The sequence below is a fragment of the Trichosurus vulpecula genome, chromosome 7, assembly GCF_011100635.1.
Source record: "Trichosurus vulpecula isolate mTriVul1 chromosome 7, mTriVul1.pri, whole genome shotgun sequence".
In the NCBI taxonomy this organism is placed as follows: Eukaryota; Metazoa; Chordata; class Mammalia; order Diprotodontia; family Phalangeridae; genus Trichosurus; species Trichosurus vulpecula.
In genome coordinates, this window is record NC_050579.1 from 17,042,437 (window position 1) to 17,061,986 (window position 19,550).

The 19,550-nt window shown below is 41.2% G+C and overlaps 1 protein-coding gene across 1 annotated transcript in view; it reads left to right on the forward strand.

Annotated features, from left to right (window-relative positions):
* Nucleotides 1–19,550, forward strand: part of DNAJB11 (DnaJ heat shock protein family (Hsp40) member B11) — a 30,024-nt gene that overhangs the window by 1,922 nt on the left and 8,552 nt on the right. The window contains exons 2-5 of the mRNA XM_036768006.1: nt 2,423–2,579; nt 9,769–9,866; nt 10,996–11,128; nt 12,728–12,870. Coding sequence (XP_036623901.1) covers nt 2,423–2,579; nt 9,769–9,866; nt 10,996–11,128; nt 12,728–12,870 — 531 coding nt within the window. The remainder of the gene's footprint in view (nt 1–2,422; nt 2,580–9,768; nt 9,867–10,995; nt 11,129–12,727; nt 12,871–19,550) is intronic.

A 19,550-nucleotide genomic window follows, 5' to 3' on the forward strand; every position in this document is an offset into this window, starting at 1 on the left:
TTATCTGCAAAATGAGGATAATAAGGTATCTGAATAAAGGCAGGGGACTGGACAGTATGATCTAGTAAGGACTCTTACAGCTTTAGGATTCTATGAGAAGATTAGAGGTAGTCATTTCTTTAGTATCATGATATTATTTCCTCCCAAGTGCTTTATTTTTTCAACTCAACCAGCACTTAAGAAGTGTCTCTACTATGTGAAAAGTACTCTGCTAGTCCCTGGGACTTAAAAAAAAAAACCCAAAACTCTCCTCCCAAGGATTTTACATTCTCTAGGGTATTAAAAATGTAGAGAGAAGCCAAACTGGATAATTTGAGAAAGAAGAGAATATGAAAAACTAAAGGACACTAGGAGAGGCTTCTGGTAGGAAGTGGTGCCTGAAGCACCTTTAAAGTCACTAAGGCTTGTTGTCCTTATAAGTAAAATATAATCTCTCTCCTACTTGGAAGTAAGGCATTGATGTATCTTAAGGTTTTTAAGTGTCATTGACATATTGTGGAGGTCTATGTAGAAATTGTATGCTTCTTGTACATTGCATCAGTCATACTTACTGTGTAGGGTTAATGTTATATTAACTGCCTGCGGCCTCATAATTGAATTTTTCAAAATGTTGCTGCCAAAACAGATTTTATGAAAATACTTTACCCTTCTGGAAAGACCACTTGTTTTATCCCAAACCATTTTTATTAGCTTGTTCGGGTCAAACCTTGTTCTAAAACAGGATTAAGATTTGTGTTAGTTATAACAATACTTTTGTATAATTTGTAGTTGAAAACTTTACTTTTAGAGATTTTGAAATAGGTTACTCAGTATTTTAAACACCTTTGTGGATATTTTACAACCTGAGACTGATTCAGTTCTTTTACCTAGAGTCTAATGGGAAAGAGAGCCTCTGATAGAACTCCCTGGTTCCAGGTCTTCTGTACAGCACTGGGGTATGCCCTGGGGTACAGGACTTTTACCTTCACCTTCATCTCTTCTTTTCTAGTGTCATTGTTACTCACAGTTGTACTAGGTAGTGGTACTACAACTGGTGCTAGGAGAGGAAATGATTCTGGGAGGAAGAACCTTTTTCCCTGAACTCGGTCCCAAAGTATCTCCCCACCAGTGAAGTCACTGTGACTTTAGGAACTACTCTTTCCTGAAGCCTTAGACTATTGGTGAACTTTTACAGGTCTTGTGAGCTGCCTTTGGTCTGCTAGGAGTAAGTTAGATCGTACCTTTTTATAAAGTTTTAAGCTTACGTAACCCTTTTCTCATGAGGCAGGAACTGTAGCGGTCTCATTTTATAGATGAAGCTACCTGTGCTCTGCTGTATTTTTATTTATTTTCTCAAATATTTCCCAGTCACCTTTTATTCTGGTTCTGGCCAGCACTGAGAAGTTTTATGGGCTGTTCGGAGTGACACCTCTGGTTTAGATGACTTGCCCAAGGTCACACACCTAATCGGTGTCAGAGCTATTGAACCCGGCGTTCTCCTCACCCTGAATCTAGAACATTTATTGAATTGCCTTGCTGTAGACTGGGCATGCCAACAATCAGTCATATTCCTTTCTGTTGTACTACTTGAGAGGTGTGATAGTGAGGCTGTTGTGTTGGGTTTTTCCCCTTAATGAGTGTTGTTCCCTTCAGAGTAGTCAAGTCACCTTGGGAAGCTCCATGTGGATTCCAGTGCTCAGAATGGTTTGGGACCTTCTCTGTAGGAATCGCTTTCAGAGCCTGCTACACATTCTTCGGAACACTCTCAGTTGGGGTCATTGGGCCAAATGTGCTAAATAAGGTCGGTGGTCACCCTGGAGAATGCAGGTTTTGGATTAAAAAAAAAATGAAGCATGACTATGAAATAATTGGTTTTCTCGTGTAGCTGCGTATGAAGGTGGTTCCCAAAGAGGATTTCTAAATAGCATTTGAGCAAAAGTGAGATTCAGGGGATCAATAGTAGTAGTGGAAATAGCACTAGTGCTCAGTGTTTTATATTTATGTAGTATTTTATTTTATGTTCTTATTTGATCTCACAACAACCATCAAAGGTAGATAGTATAGCTCCTATTATCCCCATTTCACAGATGAGGAAACTGAGGCTCAGAAAGGTGAGGTGACATGCAGCTGGTAAGTGGCAGAGCTGGACCTCGGACCCAGGGCTTCTGACTCCATTCCTAGTGTTCTTTCCACTACCCACAGCTGCCTGTCCGGCAGTATAGCCTTTCAAGGTGACTGCTTTGAAGGGGACAGCATTTATTTGTATGTGCAAGTTCTGGTTTGGTAAAAATTAAGTCTTACAGTCACACTTCTGGTATATTCTTTGATTTTTCTGAGTTGTCTTCCTCTCCATTACTCAGGCACAAGCCTGAGAGAAAGCTTAGGGGGTATTTTCCACAAAATGGTCTAAAACTCTTATAACCAAGTGATTTCTTCTCCCCAGGCGAGATTTCTATAAGATCCTAGGGGTACCTCGCAGTGCATCTGTAAAAGATATTAAAAAGGCCTATCGAAAACTGGCTCTCCAGCTTCATCCTGACCGGAACCCTGATGACCCACGAGCACAAGAGAAGTTCCAAGATCTCGGGGCTGCCTATGAGGTCAGTAAGAAAATACATGTGTCACAGTTGTGAGTGGGCCCACACAGCTACTCCGAAGTCCATCTGGCACCGAGAAAGATTCAATCTCTTTGCTTAGGGAGCTTCCATTTTAAGTAGGTCAGATGAAAACATAAAGAGGATTTAATGCTAAATCATATGTGGCCACCATACTTATCTTCCTAGCTAACTTACTCAGGCTTTTTTTTCCATCATTTCCTTCAGGAAAATGAAGGTGAAGAAACGAATGGGGCCTAGGTACACATCTTTGGGGAGCTGGAGCTAGAAAGAATGGCAACACCTCTGCCTTACTTTTACTCTAATGAAGTTATAATGCCGGTTAAATGAGCCGCCTCGCTGTGTGGTCACTACCCTCAGGGATCCTTTTTCTCTTCTAGCAAAATGGCCCCGGGTGAAAGGTAAATGAATTGCCCAAGTGGTGGAGTGAGAATTCTTGAATCCTCAATTCTCCCTTCTTTTTGCTAGAAAGGAAGGAATGGAAAACAAACATGAAAACTAACCTTGGTGGTAGAAGATGCTCAGGGGAAGGTGTTGGTAGCCAAGAGGGAAAGGAAAGGAAAGAAATGTCTGTAGGCACAGCTTCCCTAGTAGTTAGGATAGGAAGATGACCGTGACAGCTGAGGTGGTCTTCATTTTACAGACAGGGAAAGTAGGGCTGGGTGGGGTGGGGAGGGTGGGTCACCAGCCAGGCGGCAGGGGCTGTGGCAGAGCCTGCTCTCCAGGTCTAAGCCAAGTTTAGAAATGTTGTGATTCTATTACAGAACCAAAAGGAAGGACAAAAACCAAATGTACTTTAGCACAAACTTGCCTTGTTTATTGAGGTGGGATCAGTGATAACATTTTACTAAGTTGAGTAGTTATGGTTTGGTTGCCCAACCTGTGAAGAAACCATACTGATGGCTTTTCCCCTTTTCTTTCCATATTAATAGTAATAAAGAGTTTGTAAGACTCACTGTTGAGAAGCAGCAGCATGACCTTAGAATTGGGAAAACTTGGATAGACAGTCTATCAGTGGAGAGTCAGGAAGGCCTGGGTTGAAGTGCTGCCTCTGTTCCATCCTGGCAGTGTGGCCCTTAACAGATCAGTTCACCTCTAACTCAGTGCTCCCGAGCCACTCTGTATGACTGAAGTTTGCCAACTGCTTAGCCATCTACATTGGTAGAAGTACTTTCCTCTTTAGAATTTCCTTATCCCTCTTAAATCACCGGTCCAGATCCCCAGAAGCTCACTATTGATCTGCAAACAATGAAGAAAGCAGATATAGTCATCTGTTTCCTGTTACTTCATCAAGTTGTCATTGCTAATACAACAGTAATAATTCACTGATAAATAATAGTAAGGTGCAGTGTTTGTCCAGTTCTAGGTATGAAAAAACCGAGTGATCAGAGCCCTTCATCTCTTCCCTATCAAATGAGGGGGATTCTTCTGTCCCTGACAAACTCAAAGCCCTGTAGAAAGAGAGACACTGAGACCGAATTCACTTCATTGCCATAAACAAGACCACAGAAAGTAGGCTTGAACCCTATTGTATCAGTTCTTCAAAAGGTTTGAGCCTTTACTAGTGCCACTGTAGACTCTGCAGTTCCAGATCTCAGCTTGTCTGTGCCTTCATTAGCTGCTGTGGCCAGAGTACTATGTGGGTGACCCCCCCCTCCCTGCCCCCACACCAGGGCCTCCTGGCATGGCAAAGACTACTTGTTTCTTTTTCTTCTCCTTTGCCTTTGAAAACCAAGGACTACCTGCACCCCATGGTAAGGCATTGGAGTAGGATTTTAGTGGAGATTGTCCAACAGATTGATCATTAAAAACAGTGCTGAGTGCTGCACTTTTCCCAAGATCAGCTGCTAACAGATTTCCTTTTGCTCCGGGTGCTCTGGGCTGGCATCTGTCTTATGACACAGGCCTGCTTTTTCTCTCAGGGTGCTCATGGACCTTGTTTATCCCTCTGAATGTGTGCGCAATATTAACAGTTGTTACCATGGTTTCTTTCTTCCCCATCTCGCACCACCTCTTTCAGATGCACAACACAACATACTGTTTGGATTTTCCTCACTTCTGCTGATGCAGCTTTTCCCCCCAGTTCTTGGGCCATCGAAAGAAAAGATTGGGCCTAGTTTTCCCCTTCAATCTACTGTTTAGTAGTAATTAATCACATTAAAAATGGGAAGATTATATGACACATTACTTTCAGAGACATCTGTAATAAAAAGCAAATAGTCTTAGGAATAAAAAAAATCTTTCAGGAGTTTTTGGAACTATCAAGGGATTAATTCTAGCTAACATTTGTAAAGCTCTAAGGTTTCAAGATGCTTCACGTTCATTATCTCATTAAAGGGAATGTAAGTAGATAATGTTACATTGGTACTGAAAGGATTAGGGGAAGACCTTTTTGTATGAGGCAGGTCTTGTGAGGGGTCTGGACCCCCATCATGCAGAATGAGAAAGCAGGAATTGTTCAGGCACTGCGCTGTAGCGGGGAGCATGAAGAGCAGGGCTCAGGATCCTAATGAGGGAGTTAGGAGCCTGCCTCCAGTGCATGGAGGAGTGGGGAGAGGGGGACACCTGGCTGCTGACCCCTGGTGACCTCCACAGCGATAGGGAAGTTAGGAAAAGGGGACAGTTTGGGGTGGGGTGGGCAGACATGCAAAAAATAATCTTACTCTTTGATTATAATTCAGTTGGGGGGAAGGTACCATATAGCACTTTCTGTCTCTAATTCTCTACCAGGCTGCTTTGACCATCATTCAGATTCACTGGGTCTCATATGGTCATTGACAGTGTATGCTCCATTCTTCTGGTTTTGCTTTTTTTTTAAACTTTGCATTCTTTTACAAAGTTTCCCCCACTTTGTAGTCCTCATACTTGGCTATTTTAATTATTCTGTTCCATTACACCAATGTCTCCATTTTTCTGACCATTTCTTTGCTGTTGGTCATTTAAGTTGCTTTTAGGTTTTTTTGCAATTACATATGCTATGCTATTATGAAAATTTTTTAACAGATAGCTCTAAAAAAACCTCAAACACTATCAGGTATATTGCCAGCAATCGAATTGAGCCAGGTTTCATCCTCTACTCTTCCCTCTCCCCATATCCACTCACTTGTCAAGTCCTGCCATTTCTAAATTCATGGCAGTTTTGATATATGCCTCTTCCTTTTCTCTGACACTGCAACCACCTGGTCCAGGCCCTCATCGCCTCACACCTGGAGTGTTGCGGTAGTCTGCTCGTTGGCCTTCCACCTCCAAGTCTCTCCTTATTCTAGTCCATCCTCCATTAAACTAGCAAACTGAGCTTCCTAAAGTGCAGATCTGGCTTTGTCACTCCCCTTCCCCCCATTTATTCAAATCCAGTGATTCCCTGTTATGTCCAGGATCAAATATAAAATCTTCTATTTGTTTTCAAAGCCCTCCATGACCTTACCCTTTCCTGCCCTTCCAGGCTTCTTTCTCCACTATGTGTTCTGCAGTCAGGTAATGCTGATCTTGCTGTTCCTCACACCAGACACTTCGGCTTCTAATTCCAGCCGTTTTCGTTTGCTGTCCCCCACATTTGGAACTCTCCCCCTCACTTCTGCTTCCTAACTTACCCGTCTTCATTCAAGTCCCAGCTAAAATCTCCCCTTCTGTAAGATTCCCCATAGTCCTAGTGCCTTCCCTCTCTTTATCATCTCCTATTTATTTTGTCTATGTCTTTTCCATACATCATTATGTCACCCATTAGACCATGAGTTCCTGAAGACCTAGAACTACCTACCTTTCTTTATATCCCTAGGGCTTCTCACAGTGCCTGTTCATAGCAGACACATAGTTGGCATTGACTGAATGCTTGTTGACTCACTGACTGCTACATCCCACCACATTGCTCTCCAGAAAGATTCTACAGGTGATTCCACCATGGCTCCACAGCCTTGCCAACATTGAGTTTCATTGTTATTAAATACTTTTGCCAATTTGAGTGGAAAGTGGTACTTCAAAGTTATCTTTGAAATCTCTTTGAATATTAGTGAGTTTGGCATTTTTTGAGTGACTATTAATAATTTATGTTTCCTACAAAATTCCTTGTTCATAGGCATCAACCATTTGTCCATTGTGGTCTGGGAATCACTACAGTTCCTTACATATTTTGGATGTTAAGTTTTTTTGTCATATTTAGAATATGCCATCGTATCTATAATCTGAGTGATTTGGACGCTGGCCCCAGCAACACAAATTACAATCCGTTCATGCCTGTCCATCCTGTGTATCTCTTTTGTGTGGCCTCCCATAAGTTCATCACAGCAGTTCACCCAATATACTAAAGCCTAAAGGCCTTGCTGGCTTTTTCTGATATTGTAATCATAATAGTAGTGCACATGGGCTGTCCATCAGTTATGCCTCAGTCTCATGTGACCACCCCATTTTATTTTTCAATCATACATTTCTTTGATGACCTGTCTTCCTCCAGTTCTTCCCATTTTCTTATTTGTTGAAAGCTGTGTTGCATCCTTCTTGCACGTCTCCATTATGCTTTGAGTGATACTAGTTTTAATTCTGTTGGAGATTCTTGTTACATGACTCATATCCATATAGTATATTTGCTATTAATTTTTTTCCCCTTAAATCTTAGATTAACTTTTCATTACCACCACCCAGGAATACAAAGGGAGAAAGGTTCTTTTTTTTTCTTTCAAAGATATTTCCAAGGGTTAAAGTCATTCCACACTTTCTCTGCTTCTTTAGAATTACCTCCTTTATTCTATTGGCCCTGTCCAGTGTAGCCCATTGCATGTGGTCATTTCAGATTTCAGGCATGTGATTTCTTGTATGTCATGTGCATGAGGAATTGGGATCTAAACTGTGTTTACTAAATAGAAATGGAAAAGGGCCTTGGGTTACTCAGTTTGCTTGGGATAGCTTTGCAAGTATTATCAGATAGGGACTGGAAGGAATTACGTACCAGCCATTACCCCTTCCTGTTTCTAAGCCTCTGGCCTTCTGGTTAAAATTTTTCTAGTCAACTCTTGTCAATCTTTTAGTCTCTAGGAGCGTGGTCCTTTTCTGTTGGATTCCCATCCTCTTTGGCATGTCTGAAACTACCATCTACATGACCAAGCACCTCACATATAGCTAGAGGGATGATTTTTATTTGTTTCTCTGTTTTATTACACTCAAAGAGCTTGTGAGTCTGATGTCTTCTTTTTGTCGGAAGGCCCTCAGTTCAATTCAGGGAATATTAAATGTTTGCTCTGTTTCAGGAACTATGCTAGGAGCTGAGCATACAGACATAAAAAGAAAATGGCCCTGAACCCAAGGAGCTGATAGTCTGTTCTGTGAAAGTATGTTGGTGGGAGAATGGGAGAACAGGAACACCTGGGGGAAAGGGGCAGGAAAGTGCCACTTGGGAGGTGCCACCTGAGCTGAGCCGGGAGAGGAGTTAGGGATTCCAGGAAGCTGTAATGAGGATGAAGCACTCTCCAAACCAGAGGCCCTGTGCAAAGGCACACAGGTGGGAGATGCAGAGGCACAGACAGGGAGCTGGGAGTACACCACATAGCTAGAATGTGGTGCGTGAGACACCAAGTGAAACAAACCCAAGTTGGAGGCAGATCTTGAAAGGATTGAAATGTCCAAGGTGGACATTTAAAGATTTTATCCTAGCAGCAAAAAGGAGCCCCTCCTAAATGGGAATGCCACGGTCAGACTCATGCTTTAAGAACATCAGTTTGACAGCTGGGCGAAGGATGAATTGGAGAGGGGAAATGGTGGAGGCAGAGAGACCAATTAGGAGGCTCTTAGTCATCCAAGCAAGCATCGATAAGGACCTGATCAAGATGCTTTATGAATAGAGCGAAGGTAGATGTGGGAGAGAACGCTGGGGGTAGAGTCAATACTACCTAGCATGTATAAAGCATTGAAGGTTGGCAGAGCACTTCATGAATATTATTATCCCCATCTTACAGATGAGGAATATGAAACAGAGGTTAAGTGACTCACACAGGCAGGAAATGGCTGAGGTTAAATTAAACTCAGATCGTCTTGACTCCAGATCCAGGGCTCTACCCACTGTGCCACCCAGCTGGCAAGAAAGCTTGATGATTATTTAGTTTATGGGAAAGGACGGAATAGAAAGTAGAGTTCTTTGTCCTTGAAGTTGCAAAGATGCTGGTACCTATGATAGAAATAGGGAAGTTAGGAAGTGGGCTGGATTTGGAAAACACTGAGTTTGAGGAATGCCTGCTTATCTCAGTGGAGATGTCCAACGGGCAGTTGATGAGGGCTTGGAGAGCACGAGAGAGGCCCAGCATTTGAGCAGTTCTTAATCTTTTCCTAATGAAGCATACCATTGTTTAAAATGGGAACAATTGTTGATAATTAGAAAGTCATCAAAGTTACCTGAAAATATAACTCCTTGCTCATTCTTTAAAATTGCCAGGGGAAAAAAAGACAGCACAGCTTCCATTCGCAATCTTGTTCCAGCATATTAGAGACTTTGAATAACCCAGAACTTAGAATCCTAAACTCAGAACTGAACAGCTAGATATGAGCTTGGAGACTTTGAGTCCAGGTCCCTCATTTTAGAGCTGAGGGCAATGAGGCTTCTGAGGAAATTGGCTTGCCCACAGCCACACAGAGCCCAGGACAGAGCAGAGATCCCTTCTGGGCCAGCATTCTCACCACTCCTTCCTGTTGCTCTGTCCCTTGTCTAAGTTTGCAATTGTTGTCATTTAAACTCATTACTCTTGTCAGCAGAAAATGAAAACAACTTATTGGATAGTCCTCCCTCTGTTTTCAGGTACAAGTTCTCCATCAGCCTTCCGTTTTCTAGGTAAAGTCAGTCTGGCTTTGTTAATCTTTACTCAGAGAAGAAACTGGCTTCCTAGGAGCTTAATGCGAAGGGAGCTGAGTAAATCTGTGCCCCGCTGCTGACGGGACCTTGAAAGGAGCCACGCAGGGGCAGGGAGCCCTAAGACAACCCATTCTACTGTCTTCTAAAATATACATCAACCCTGCAACTAACTGGGGTCTCCCTAGGGGTTAGGTGAGTGATTCATCCTAGGATGGATGTAAAAAGTTTAGATGAAGCTTACTTCATCGGAAGTCTTGAGACTAGTGTCAGGTTGGATCAATATCACTTTGGGTATAACTAAGGTCAGCTGATTCAAACTCCCTGTCATGTGTCTTTTCTCCTTAGGTGCTATCAGATGAGGAGAAACGAAAGCAGTATGACGCTTACGGTGAAGAGGGATTGAAAGATGGTCATCAGAGCTCCCATGGGGATATCTTCTCACAGTAAGAAGTTTACCTGTCTATAAACCATCCTGCCTGTAGAAATTATTCACTTATTCATGGCACTAGGAAATTATTTTCACTGTTAGTTTCTAGAATGTGTTCTCTAAAAAATCAACCTTATAAAATAGAGAAGGAAATTCCACCTACATACACTGATCCCTTCTCCCTCCACCCCACTCACATCCCATGCCATTCCTCTCAGAAGTTTGAGCACAATGATTGTGGCCAGTAGTGGGAAGTAGAGACCCTTGTATTCCAGTATTTACTGCATTCTCAGTGTCCTGGGTGTGTGAAGGGCTGAGCAATACACCATTCCTGTTGAGCAGTAAATCTGTGACATTCCATGACAAGATAACAATGTCCCCTTCTTAATCTTTGAAAACTGTAATATATGCCAACGTCACCTAGGGAAGCTGGAGAGAGGCACCTTTGTATGGAGTCCCAGATCTGCTTGTCTTCCCTTCGACGGGAGGCGGGGGGGCAGACTGTCAGATTGAGGGCTTTTAGAGCTGCAGTGACTCTGGGCACCCAAAAGTGACCACAGCTACCTCTGGGGCCTTTAACTTTGAAAGATACCACTGAGGTTTATGGGTGTGGGTGTGTTTAATGCAAAGTGATGCCCTTGTTGCGTATATGTTACTTTTGCTCATAGATGTGTCTTATAGAGGCTTCCATTTCAGTGGAGACATTATCTTTAGATTTTGGCTTACGTAATGACACACAAGGGGAAAATGTGACATTCACAAAATTCAGTCTCCTCAGAGCATGTGAACAGCATAAAGGATAAAAAGATTTATTACCATCTTAAAGACACTGTGTGCCCTTATCTGGAATTATATATCTAACCTTTGTCTGTAAAAAGCCTTTGCTAGTCCTCCTTAATTTCATTGCCTCCTCTGAGATTATCTGCAACTTATCCTGTATATAGATTTTGTTCATATAGAGTTCGCATGTCGCCTCTCCCGTTAGATTGTGAACAGAGCAGGACTTGTTTGCCTGTCTTTGTATCCTCAGCAATTGTACAGTAAGCTGGCAGACAGTAGGCATTTAATAAGTGCTTGTTGACTGACTGTAGTTGGTCTGAACCTTGATTTTCCTCCCATCCTAATGATTCCATAATTCCTTACAGTTTCTTTGGAGATTTTGGCTTCATGTTTGGAGGAAGCCCACGGCAGCAGGACAGGAATATTCCAAGAGGAAACGACATTGTTGTGGACCTGGAAGTCACTTTAGAAGAAGTATATTCAGGAAATTTTGTCGAAGTGAGTTGAAAAGAACAGCTCCCCATACAGGCCTCAGAATTTGCTAATGGGACTTTCTTGTCCTCACATCTTTCTTAAGAAAAAAAGCTTGATGGGTTAAGAAAAACCTTGATTGACACATAATATAGCTGTTGTGTCTGTGAGGGGAGAGAGCTGTTAGGGTTGTCATTCTGGTCACAAGGATGGGCAGCTCCGTCATAGGTAACTAACTGGGTGGCAGGAATCTCTTGTTGGGGCAACCTTGAGAAACAAGAGGCGCCATGACACCCCTTGGGTTGGGAGGGGGACCTTGCCAAAATGGAGGCATCAAATCCTATTCTAAATACTCCAGGAGAGTGTGTGGCTTAAATAATCACATTCTCAGGCCTTTGGAAAGGAAATAATTCCCTTGGAACAATTATACTTTTTCATAAACCTAGGTTTTCACATGTTAGGGCTACCTGCACACAGCCAGTTTCTCCAAGGATTTATGTAACCATTCTGCCTGAGCCTTTGCCTTCCAATTGAGTATTTAATTTTTTTTAACTTAATAATAATGAAGCTCTTTGTATGAACGAACTCATGACCACGTCCTTGAAGGGATTTGGATGCTTGGTTATACCTCCTAAAGAGATGGACCATTTATTTCTTCTTACAAATTCAAAGTTTGGATCTGGAGATTGTGAGGAAAGATTTCTGCACCAAGAGTTCTGAAACAAAGAAGTCATTTCGTGAGAATAACCTTGAAGCTAGGTGGCAGCTGTAAGTGTGTTAGCTTTGTTACAGGTGTCAGCGCTCTCCAGGATGAAACCCACGCAGCCTCATGCTGAAGTCTTTCCATAATAATGCAGATTTCAAAGGGCTTTCATATCCATGATCAGTTGTGGCCTCCTGATCCTATTCAGCAGGCAGATGAGGAAACTGGGGTTCTGAGAAGTTGTTCCCCTTACTTAGCCAGGGCAGAGGCAGCCCTGGAAATCAAGGCTTCTGAGGTTTACTTCATGTTGTTTTGACTGTCTCACACTCGTTCCTTTCCTAACATTAATTTAACTGGTAGAGAATTTATCTCTTGAGCTTAAAATTACAGATACTAGTGTAATTACAGTATTTTTCAAGTTCTTTTTCAAACTGAGCCTCTTTCCTTTGTACCTCCCTCACACTTTTAAAGTTGTGATATTTGAGTCTGCTTCGTTTCTGATTCAAGATGATTGATAAAATGTTTTGTAGAGGACTGTCATGGTAGGAATTGGGGTTAGGGTTGGGTGGTTCGATGGATGTAGTGCTGGACTTGGAGTCAGAAAGACCTAAGTTCACATCCACCCTCAGACAGTTAACTTCTAACTGTATGACCCTGAACAAGTCACTTCACCTTTTTTGCCTCAGTTCCTTAACTGTGAAATGGGAATAACAGAGCACTTCCAGGGTTATTGTGAGGATCAGATGAGATAATCTTTGCCTGGCATGTAGTAGTTGCTTAATAAATGCTTATTTCCTTTCTTCTTGGATAAATCAGTGAGGTAGCTAACTATTCTTTTATTTGGTACATGAAACTCAGGAGCAATAGACTGAAACAAGGAGTCTGAAGATCTGCCTGACCACTCCTTTGTCTTCCTTTTATAGGTGGTTAGAAATAAACCTGTGGCCCGGCAGGCACCTGGCAAACGGAAATGCAATTGCCGCCAAGAGATGAGGACAACACAGCTGGGCCCAGGGCGCTTCCAGATGACCCAGGAAGTGGTCTGCGATGAATGTCCCAATGTCAAGTAAGAGCTGGTGGGCTTAGCCATTAATTTCACTTTGAATTCCAGTTATTGAGACTTGGTTTTTATCCCATCTTCATCTGCTCCCCAAGAGTCATTCCTTTTAACAAACTAAAAAAGAAAGATTAAAAACAAAACCGACTAATCAGTATATCACCCAAGTCTGACCATGAAAGCAGTATTCCTCACTGGTAGTCCCCAGTGAGTACAAAGAAAGGAGGGGTGTGTATTCTCACATCTCTTCTTTGGGACTAAACTTAATCATTATCAGTCAGTCCCCAAACATTGGTTAAGTGCTTACTATGTGCCAAGCACTGTGCTAAGTGCCGAGAATACTACAGAAGACAAAGCCATGGTGTCTGTACTTAGGAAATTCACATTCAGATGGCTATAACATGCAGACAACTATCTCCATGCAGGAGATGTAGCTTGTAAATGGAAGACAGGAAACCTGGGAAAGGCCTGTCTCAGAAGTAGGGATTTGAGCTGAGTCTTGAAGGAAGCCAGGAGGCAGAACTGAGGAGGGAGGGAGAGTATTCCAGGAGTAGGGGAGAACCAGTGGCAGTGCGCGGAGTTTGAAGCTGCAACATTGTGTAAGAGAAAGGTCACACTGACAGCTGAGTGTACAGTGATAGGCTGGAGTGGGAGACCCACCAGAAGGCATGAGTTGAGGAGAACCTGCACCAGAGTGGGGAAAAGGGGCCATAGATAGACAAGAAATGTGAAGCTAGAAACCGCAGGACTTGGCAACAGATTGAATTTGTGGAATGAGGAGAGAGGGTGAAAGGATGGCACCTTGATTGTGAGGCTTGGGTGACTCGGAAGATGGCAGGGCCCTAACAGTTATTGTGAGGTTGGGAAGAAGGAAGGCCTTTGTGGGGAAAGATACTAAGTTTTATTTTGAACATGTAGAGTTTGAGATGCCTACAGGGTACTTAGTTTGAAATGTCTGTTAGTCAATTAGTATGAGATTGGAGGTGAGAGCCAGAAATATGGATTTGGGAATTACCTGCATAGATTAAAAACCCATGGGACCTGATGAGATCATCAAAGAAGAATGTATAAAGGAAGAAGAGAGCCTTGGGTGACACCCCAGTTAGTAGAGGGAAGTAGAGGGGAAAAATCAACAAAACCAACTGAAGAAGCACCAGACAGGTAGGAGGAAAACCAGGAGACAGCAATGTCCTGAACACCTAAAGAAGGAAGAAAAGATGGTGATTGACAGTGTCACAGACTGCCTGGAAGGATGAGGATTGAGAAAAGGCCACTGGATTTGGCGATTAAGAGATCATTGGTAACTTTGGGGAGGGTAGTTTGAGTTGAATGATGAGATAGGAATCCAGATTGCATAGTTCAGAATGGAGCTAGAGGAGAGGATGTAAAGGCCTAGATTGTAGACACCTTTCCCCAGGAGTTTATCCAAGAAGGGGAGGAGAGTGATAAGATTGTAGATAACAGGGATTGAAGGATCAGAGGAGTGTACAGAGTAGGTAAGTTACTCAGGGATGGGTGCACATGTGCCTACACACATATTCTGCCAGGATTCAAACTGAGGTCACTTGACAAAGGTGAATTTTTGGTTTTGCTTTGTTGATAACATGACTGTAACTCCTACTTTTTAAAATTCACTTGTACAGTAAATTTTGTTCTAACTCCTCATTTTTATTGTGTGTATGTCTTTTTTAAGTGTAAGCAAAGGATTGTAAGATTTAGTTTCTGTTAACTCTTTTTCATATTATTGGATTGTTTAGTCCATTTACATTTAAAGTTATGAGTTAGGCTTATATTTTATTTGTCTCTAACATTGGGCCCCCTCCTGTAAAGACAATTCTTTGTTCACTTATTTTAGCTTAATCTACTTTAAGGTAACCCTCTTGCTTTTTTCCTCTTGTCTACAAGCCCTTTCCCCCTTCTGTTTATTACCCTTTTGCCTAGTTTTGAAGTTTTGCTTCACTTATTAGTTCCTTTTTCTTTCTTCCTTTTATCTAGTTATCTAAATTTTCCCCTTTTTTAAATTTCTTCTCAGCTAAGTAGTCAAATAAACTCTCCTTTCCTCCATTTCATCTTGTTTTATTTTAAATTTCATTTTCTGTGCCTTTTCACAAAAAGAATTTCTTTCCCTCATTCTCTTCATTATTTTTCTTCCCTTTCTGTCTGTTCTAGACCTCTTTTATTTGACTCATGGCCTTTATACTTATTTATTCCTTCTTTAATCTCTGTATTCTTCATAGAATTTTAGCTTCTAAGGTACCTGTTTTGTGTTCCCTTGTATAAACAGTTTCTGAGTTATCACCTTGTAGATCTTGCCCCTAGGTCCCCTTTTTCTGTTGTGCTTCAATTCCTGCAGGTGCTAGAGAAGACAGAAGTATTGCTCAATGTGTTTATGATTGTATTATTCATCACTGCCCTTTGTCCTTCACTTTTCCCATTTGCCATGAAATCTCTCTGCATCTGTACCCTCCTACTCCTCTGGCTGTCCTTTGCTCCCAGGAACTCTGATTCCCCTTCTTCTGAGACAGTAAGAAAGGTCTCTAAGCTCGAAATCCCTGTAGATTCTATCCACTTTAAGATCCCCATCTCCCATTACAGAATATTTCTTTTCCCTCCTGGAAGCATTCTTCAGTGGGAAGCCCTCCCACCACTGAACATGATTTTCCTCTTCTTTCAGTCCCTCCATTTGCTTTCTCACCCTTCTCTTGTAGGTCCTCTTTTCACCAAGAGACTAGAAGAGTTATTTTTCCTTTCATTGTTAACTTTTGAAGTGATTAAGGTGCATTACATATTTCTCTCTATCTTCTAAAATCTCTCTTGCCCTTGCAGTCTGCAGTTTTGTCCCACAAAAAACATTGATTCACCTGTAGGTGTGGCATTGTGAGGTTTAGTCCATGTTGTTTCAGGTTTGTTCTTCTACCATCTCTTCTATTTGACTTGTGGTTTCACCTGTTTCCTTGTGCAGTTTTAGAAAGAAGTCTTTTATTGGTCTCTCTGTTGTTCTTAGTAGCTGTATTTATTTACCTTTCTTGTATTTCTGTTGTCTACAGTGTTTTAGTAACAGTTTTTTTCAGGTCTGGTTTTCTTTGCAGGAATGCTTTGAACACCTCTTTTTCATTGAACAGCTGTCTTTTATCATTTATGGTTAGACTTAGGTTTGCAGGATGTCGCCACGGGTTGTGTATTGAGTTCCTTTGCCCTTCTGAATTCCTTCCATTCCCCCCTGCAGTTTCTGGTGGATATAGAATAGTCTTATGTTATTACAATTTCCTTTCCTTTATATTTGGAGGTCTTTTTCCTAGTCATTTGCAGAATTTGTTTGTAATTGGAATTGTTAAATCTAATCACTATGTGTCTTAGAGTTTGCAGCATACATTTTCCCCCCTAGAGAGAACTACAGATTCTTTGAGTTGGCACTTTGTTTTCTGTGTTTAGAAGTTCTGCGCAATTTTCTTGTATTATTTATTACATTATGGTATTGAAGTTTTTTTTTTGACTTCTTATGTTCCTCTAGGAGACCTACAATTCTTAAGTTCTCCCTACACATCTTATCTTCAAGATTAATATGTTTCGTTTATATGAAGAGTGTATTGTCTTCTAACATTATTGTTTTTTTTTCCTTCTCTTCTCCCATATTGTCCTTTACTTCTGTGTATTTGCATTCCCAGTCAGTTAGTCACTCTTTTATTTCTTTGGTGAAACTTGCCACCATGGATTTAAAATTTTCTATTCTGTCAATCATTTCTGCTGTATAGGCCATAAATTCTGCTTTCATAAATCTTGTTTCTCTTTTAAAACATCCTTTCTTGGGAATCCACGGAGTCCTCTGCCTCCTCAGGTGTTGTCATTTTCCTTTCTTTTACAATATTTAATCAGAGATGTCTAGATTTGTTTTGCACATCTGTAGGTCATAGCACTTTCTGTTATAAATATTTTCCTTGTTGGCTTATGCTAAAGATCAATTGGTTTTTTCTCTTGAGGTCTTTAATTAATTCAGCCTTTTTTCTCCTTATATTGACCTGTTCTCTGACTCCTTCCCCCTTGATGGTGGTTTCTTTGGGAGCTAGACCTCAAATCTATCTCAGCCTCCCTGCATGGCAGTGTATATTTCACTGGCCTTGATTCCTGTCCCAATTTTGTCTGAGGAGACAAAATTGGCCCCAGTTGGATACCAGTCCCCTTTCCCTCAGGCTGGTATCTTGCTCCAGTTCATTCTGCTCCTCAGTTTTCTGAGTATGATTGCAGCCCAGAGTGCTGCTGCACTGTAGTCCTGGCCAGAGGAAGCATGTAGGTTGGTTTGCACATCCCAGCCAGAGAGTGGCTCGCTGGTGGGTGAGGGAATGCTGAATGAGCAAGTTAGGGATTTGCCTCCTCAGCTGTTAATTCATCAGATTTTTACCTCATTCTGGTTTTTTGTATCTTAGAACACAGAGACAATTGAAATTGCTTTATCTCTTGAATATAATTCCTATTTTGGAGAGGTTTGAGAGGTCATGGGGATCAAAGAAAGTGTCTGGTCCTCCAACTTGTTGGGTCTGTAACCCAGAAATTTCAAGTGACAGATTTTGATAATGTACTTAATTTCTTGGTTTGTTGGATTATGTTTATAGCATGAATTTGCTTTAACCAGCAGTATGGACTAGAAATGCATGATTTTGTGTGATAGATGATATTTTTTATCCATTATTAGTGCCTGAAAGAACTTGGTTGGTCTTGTTTTCAGTTTGACTTATGAGCAGTTATTCAGACTGATGCTTCTTTTCACTCACCTGATTGGTATTGTACTTTACCTTGCTCTTAGAAAACATAACTGTTCTAAGGCTTTACAAAAGAGAATACTGTGGAACTATAAAGAAAATCCCTGATCAGTTCAGCTCTCTGTCACAATTCTTGAAAACAGTATGTTTGGTCTGTCCATTACTACTTGCCCCCAAAACTTAAGTGGCTCTCTGATCTCATTGACGTGATTATTGCTTCCATCAGTATAGATTTCTTCTCATCTTATTTGGTTCTTGCCCATATTCTCCAATAGATCTTTCACAGAGGATTTGCCCAGCATATGCTGAAGGATTTCCTCTTTACTCTTGTATTTTGGAGGTAGCAGTGCAGCATTCGGGCTGTTATCTATTTCCTCTATTAAGGGACTAGCTCAGCATCTTTTCCTGTCATATATTTACTTACATAACTTCACCGTTGAAAATTCACTGCATCCTGCTTGAGCCCATTGGGTTATGTGCATCTTAGTGTTCCTCATTCTGTTGGAGAATGGCTAAGCAAATTGGGTTACATGAATGTCATGGCATACTACTGCCTGAAAGAAACAGCGAGTGTAAAGAATTTTGAGAAGCCCAAGAAGTCTTCAGACTATGAACTGGGGCAGAATGAAATAAAAACCTGGAAACCAGTACCCAAAATGACAGTAATGTAAACAAGAAAAAAAGAAATGGAATGCTGGGTAATAACCAGTGTTGTCCGAGAGACAACTGGAAATAACATACTTCATCTCTTGACAGAGATTGGGGAAACTCCGGGTATGGTTAGTGCATATACTGTTTGATATGATTACTGGGCTTGGGTTTGTGGGACTGCTGCTAATTTTTTTTAATCTTGATTATAAAGTTTGTTTTGGCTGTGTGGGGAAGGAGAAGAGATGTATGTTCTGGTGATATAAAAACATCAGATTAAAAAGAAAGGTGGCAGTGCCTAATTTTTGCAACTCTATCAGAAGAACATTTGTGTTAAGAGATAGGTCTTTGGGTTGAGGAGCACTTTGGGATACCTTAAAGCTCTATGTGTCATTTCCCAAATGCAGCCCAGTTCACTCTCTTCCTATTGCTCAATTATGGATAAAATTCATGGTGTCCATCTTATGAGCCTGTCTCCAATGTGTTTGCTAATTTTTTGGACTGGTCATTTAGCTGAATGTGATTATCTATGCCATAGGCAATTTTAATTCAGCTAGTTTTTTCTGCATGGATTGTTAAGCTGACTTCCTGAGTAATCCTGTATTTCATGAAGGAGTTCCTGTAATTTTCTGGGCTTAATGCTGTCAGTGAGAACAGCTAGGTGGCACAATAGATAGGGATAGTCTGGCACAATAGAGTGCCAGACTCTAAGTCAGAAAAACTCATCTTTTTTTTTTTTAAATTTATTATTTTTCCCCCAATTGCATATAAAGACAATTTCAGTATTTTTTTTTCATATTTTGAGTTCCAAATTCTCTCCCTTCTTCCTTCACCCTCTGCCATTGAGAAAGCAAGCAATTTGACGTAGGTTATACCATGCAAAACACATATCCTTGTAAGAAAACATATACCAAAAAAGCCTCAAGAAAAATAAAGAAAAAGTATCTTTTTTTTCCTTTCTTTTTTTTAATTTTTTTTATTTAAATTTATTTATTTAAACATATTTGGTTTTCAGCATTGATTTTCACAACAGTTTGAATTACAAATTTTCTCCCCATTTCTACCCTCCCCCCCACTCCAAGATGGCATATATTCTGGTTGCCCTGTTCGCCAGTCAGCCCTCCCCTCTATCACCCCCCTCCCCTCTCATCCCCTTTTCCCTTCCTTTCTTGTAGGGCAGGATAAATTTCTACGCCCCATTGCCTGTGTATCTTATTTTTTCGTTGCATGCAAAAACTTTTTTTTTTGTTTTTGAACATCTGTTTTTAAAACTTTGAGTTCCAAATT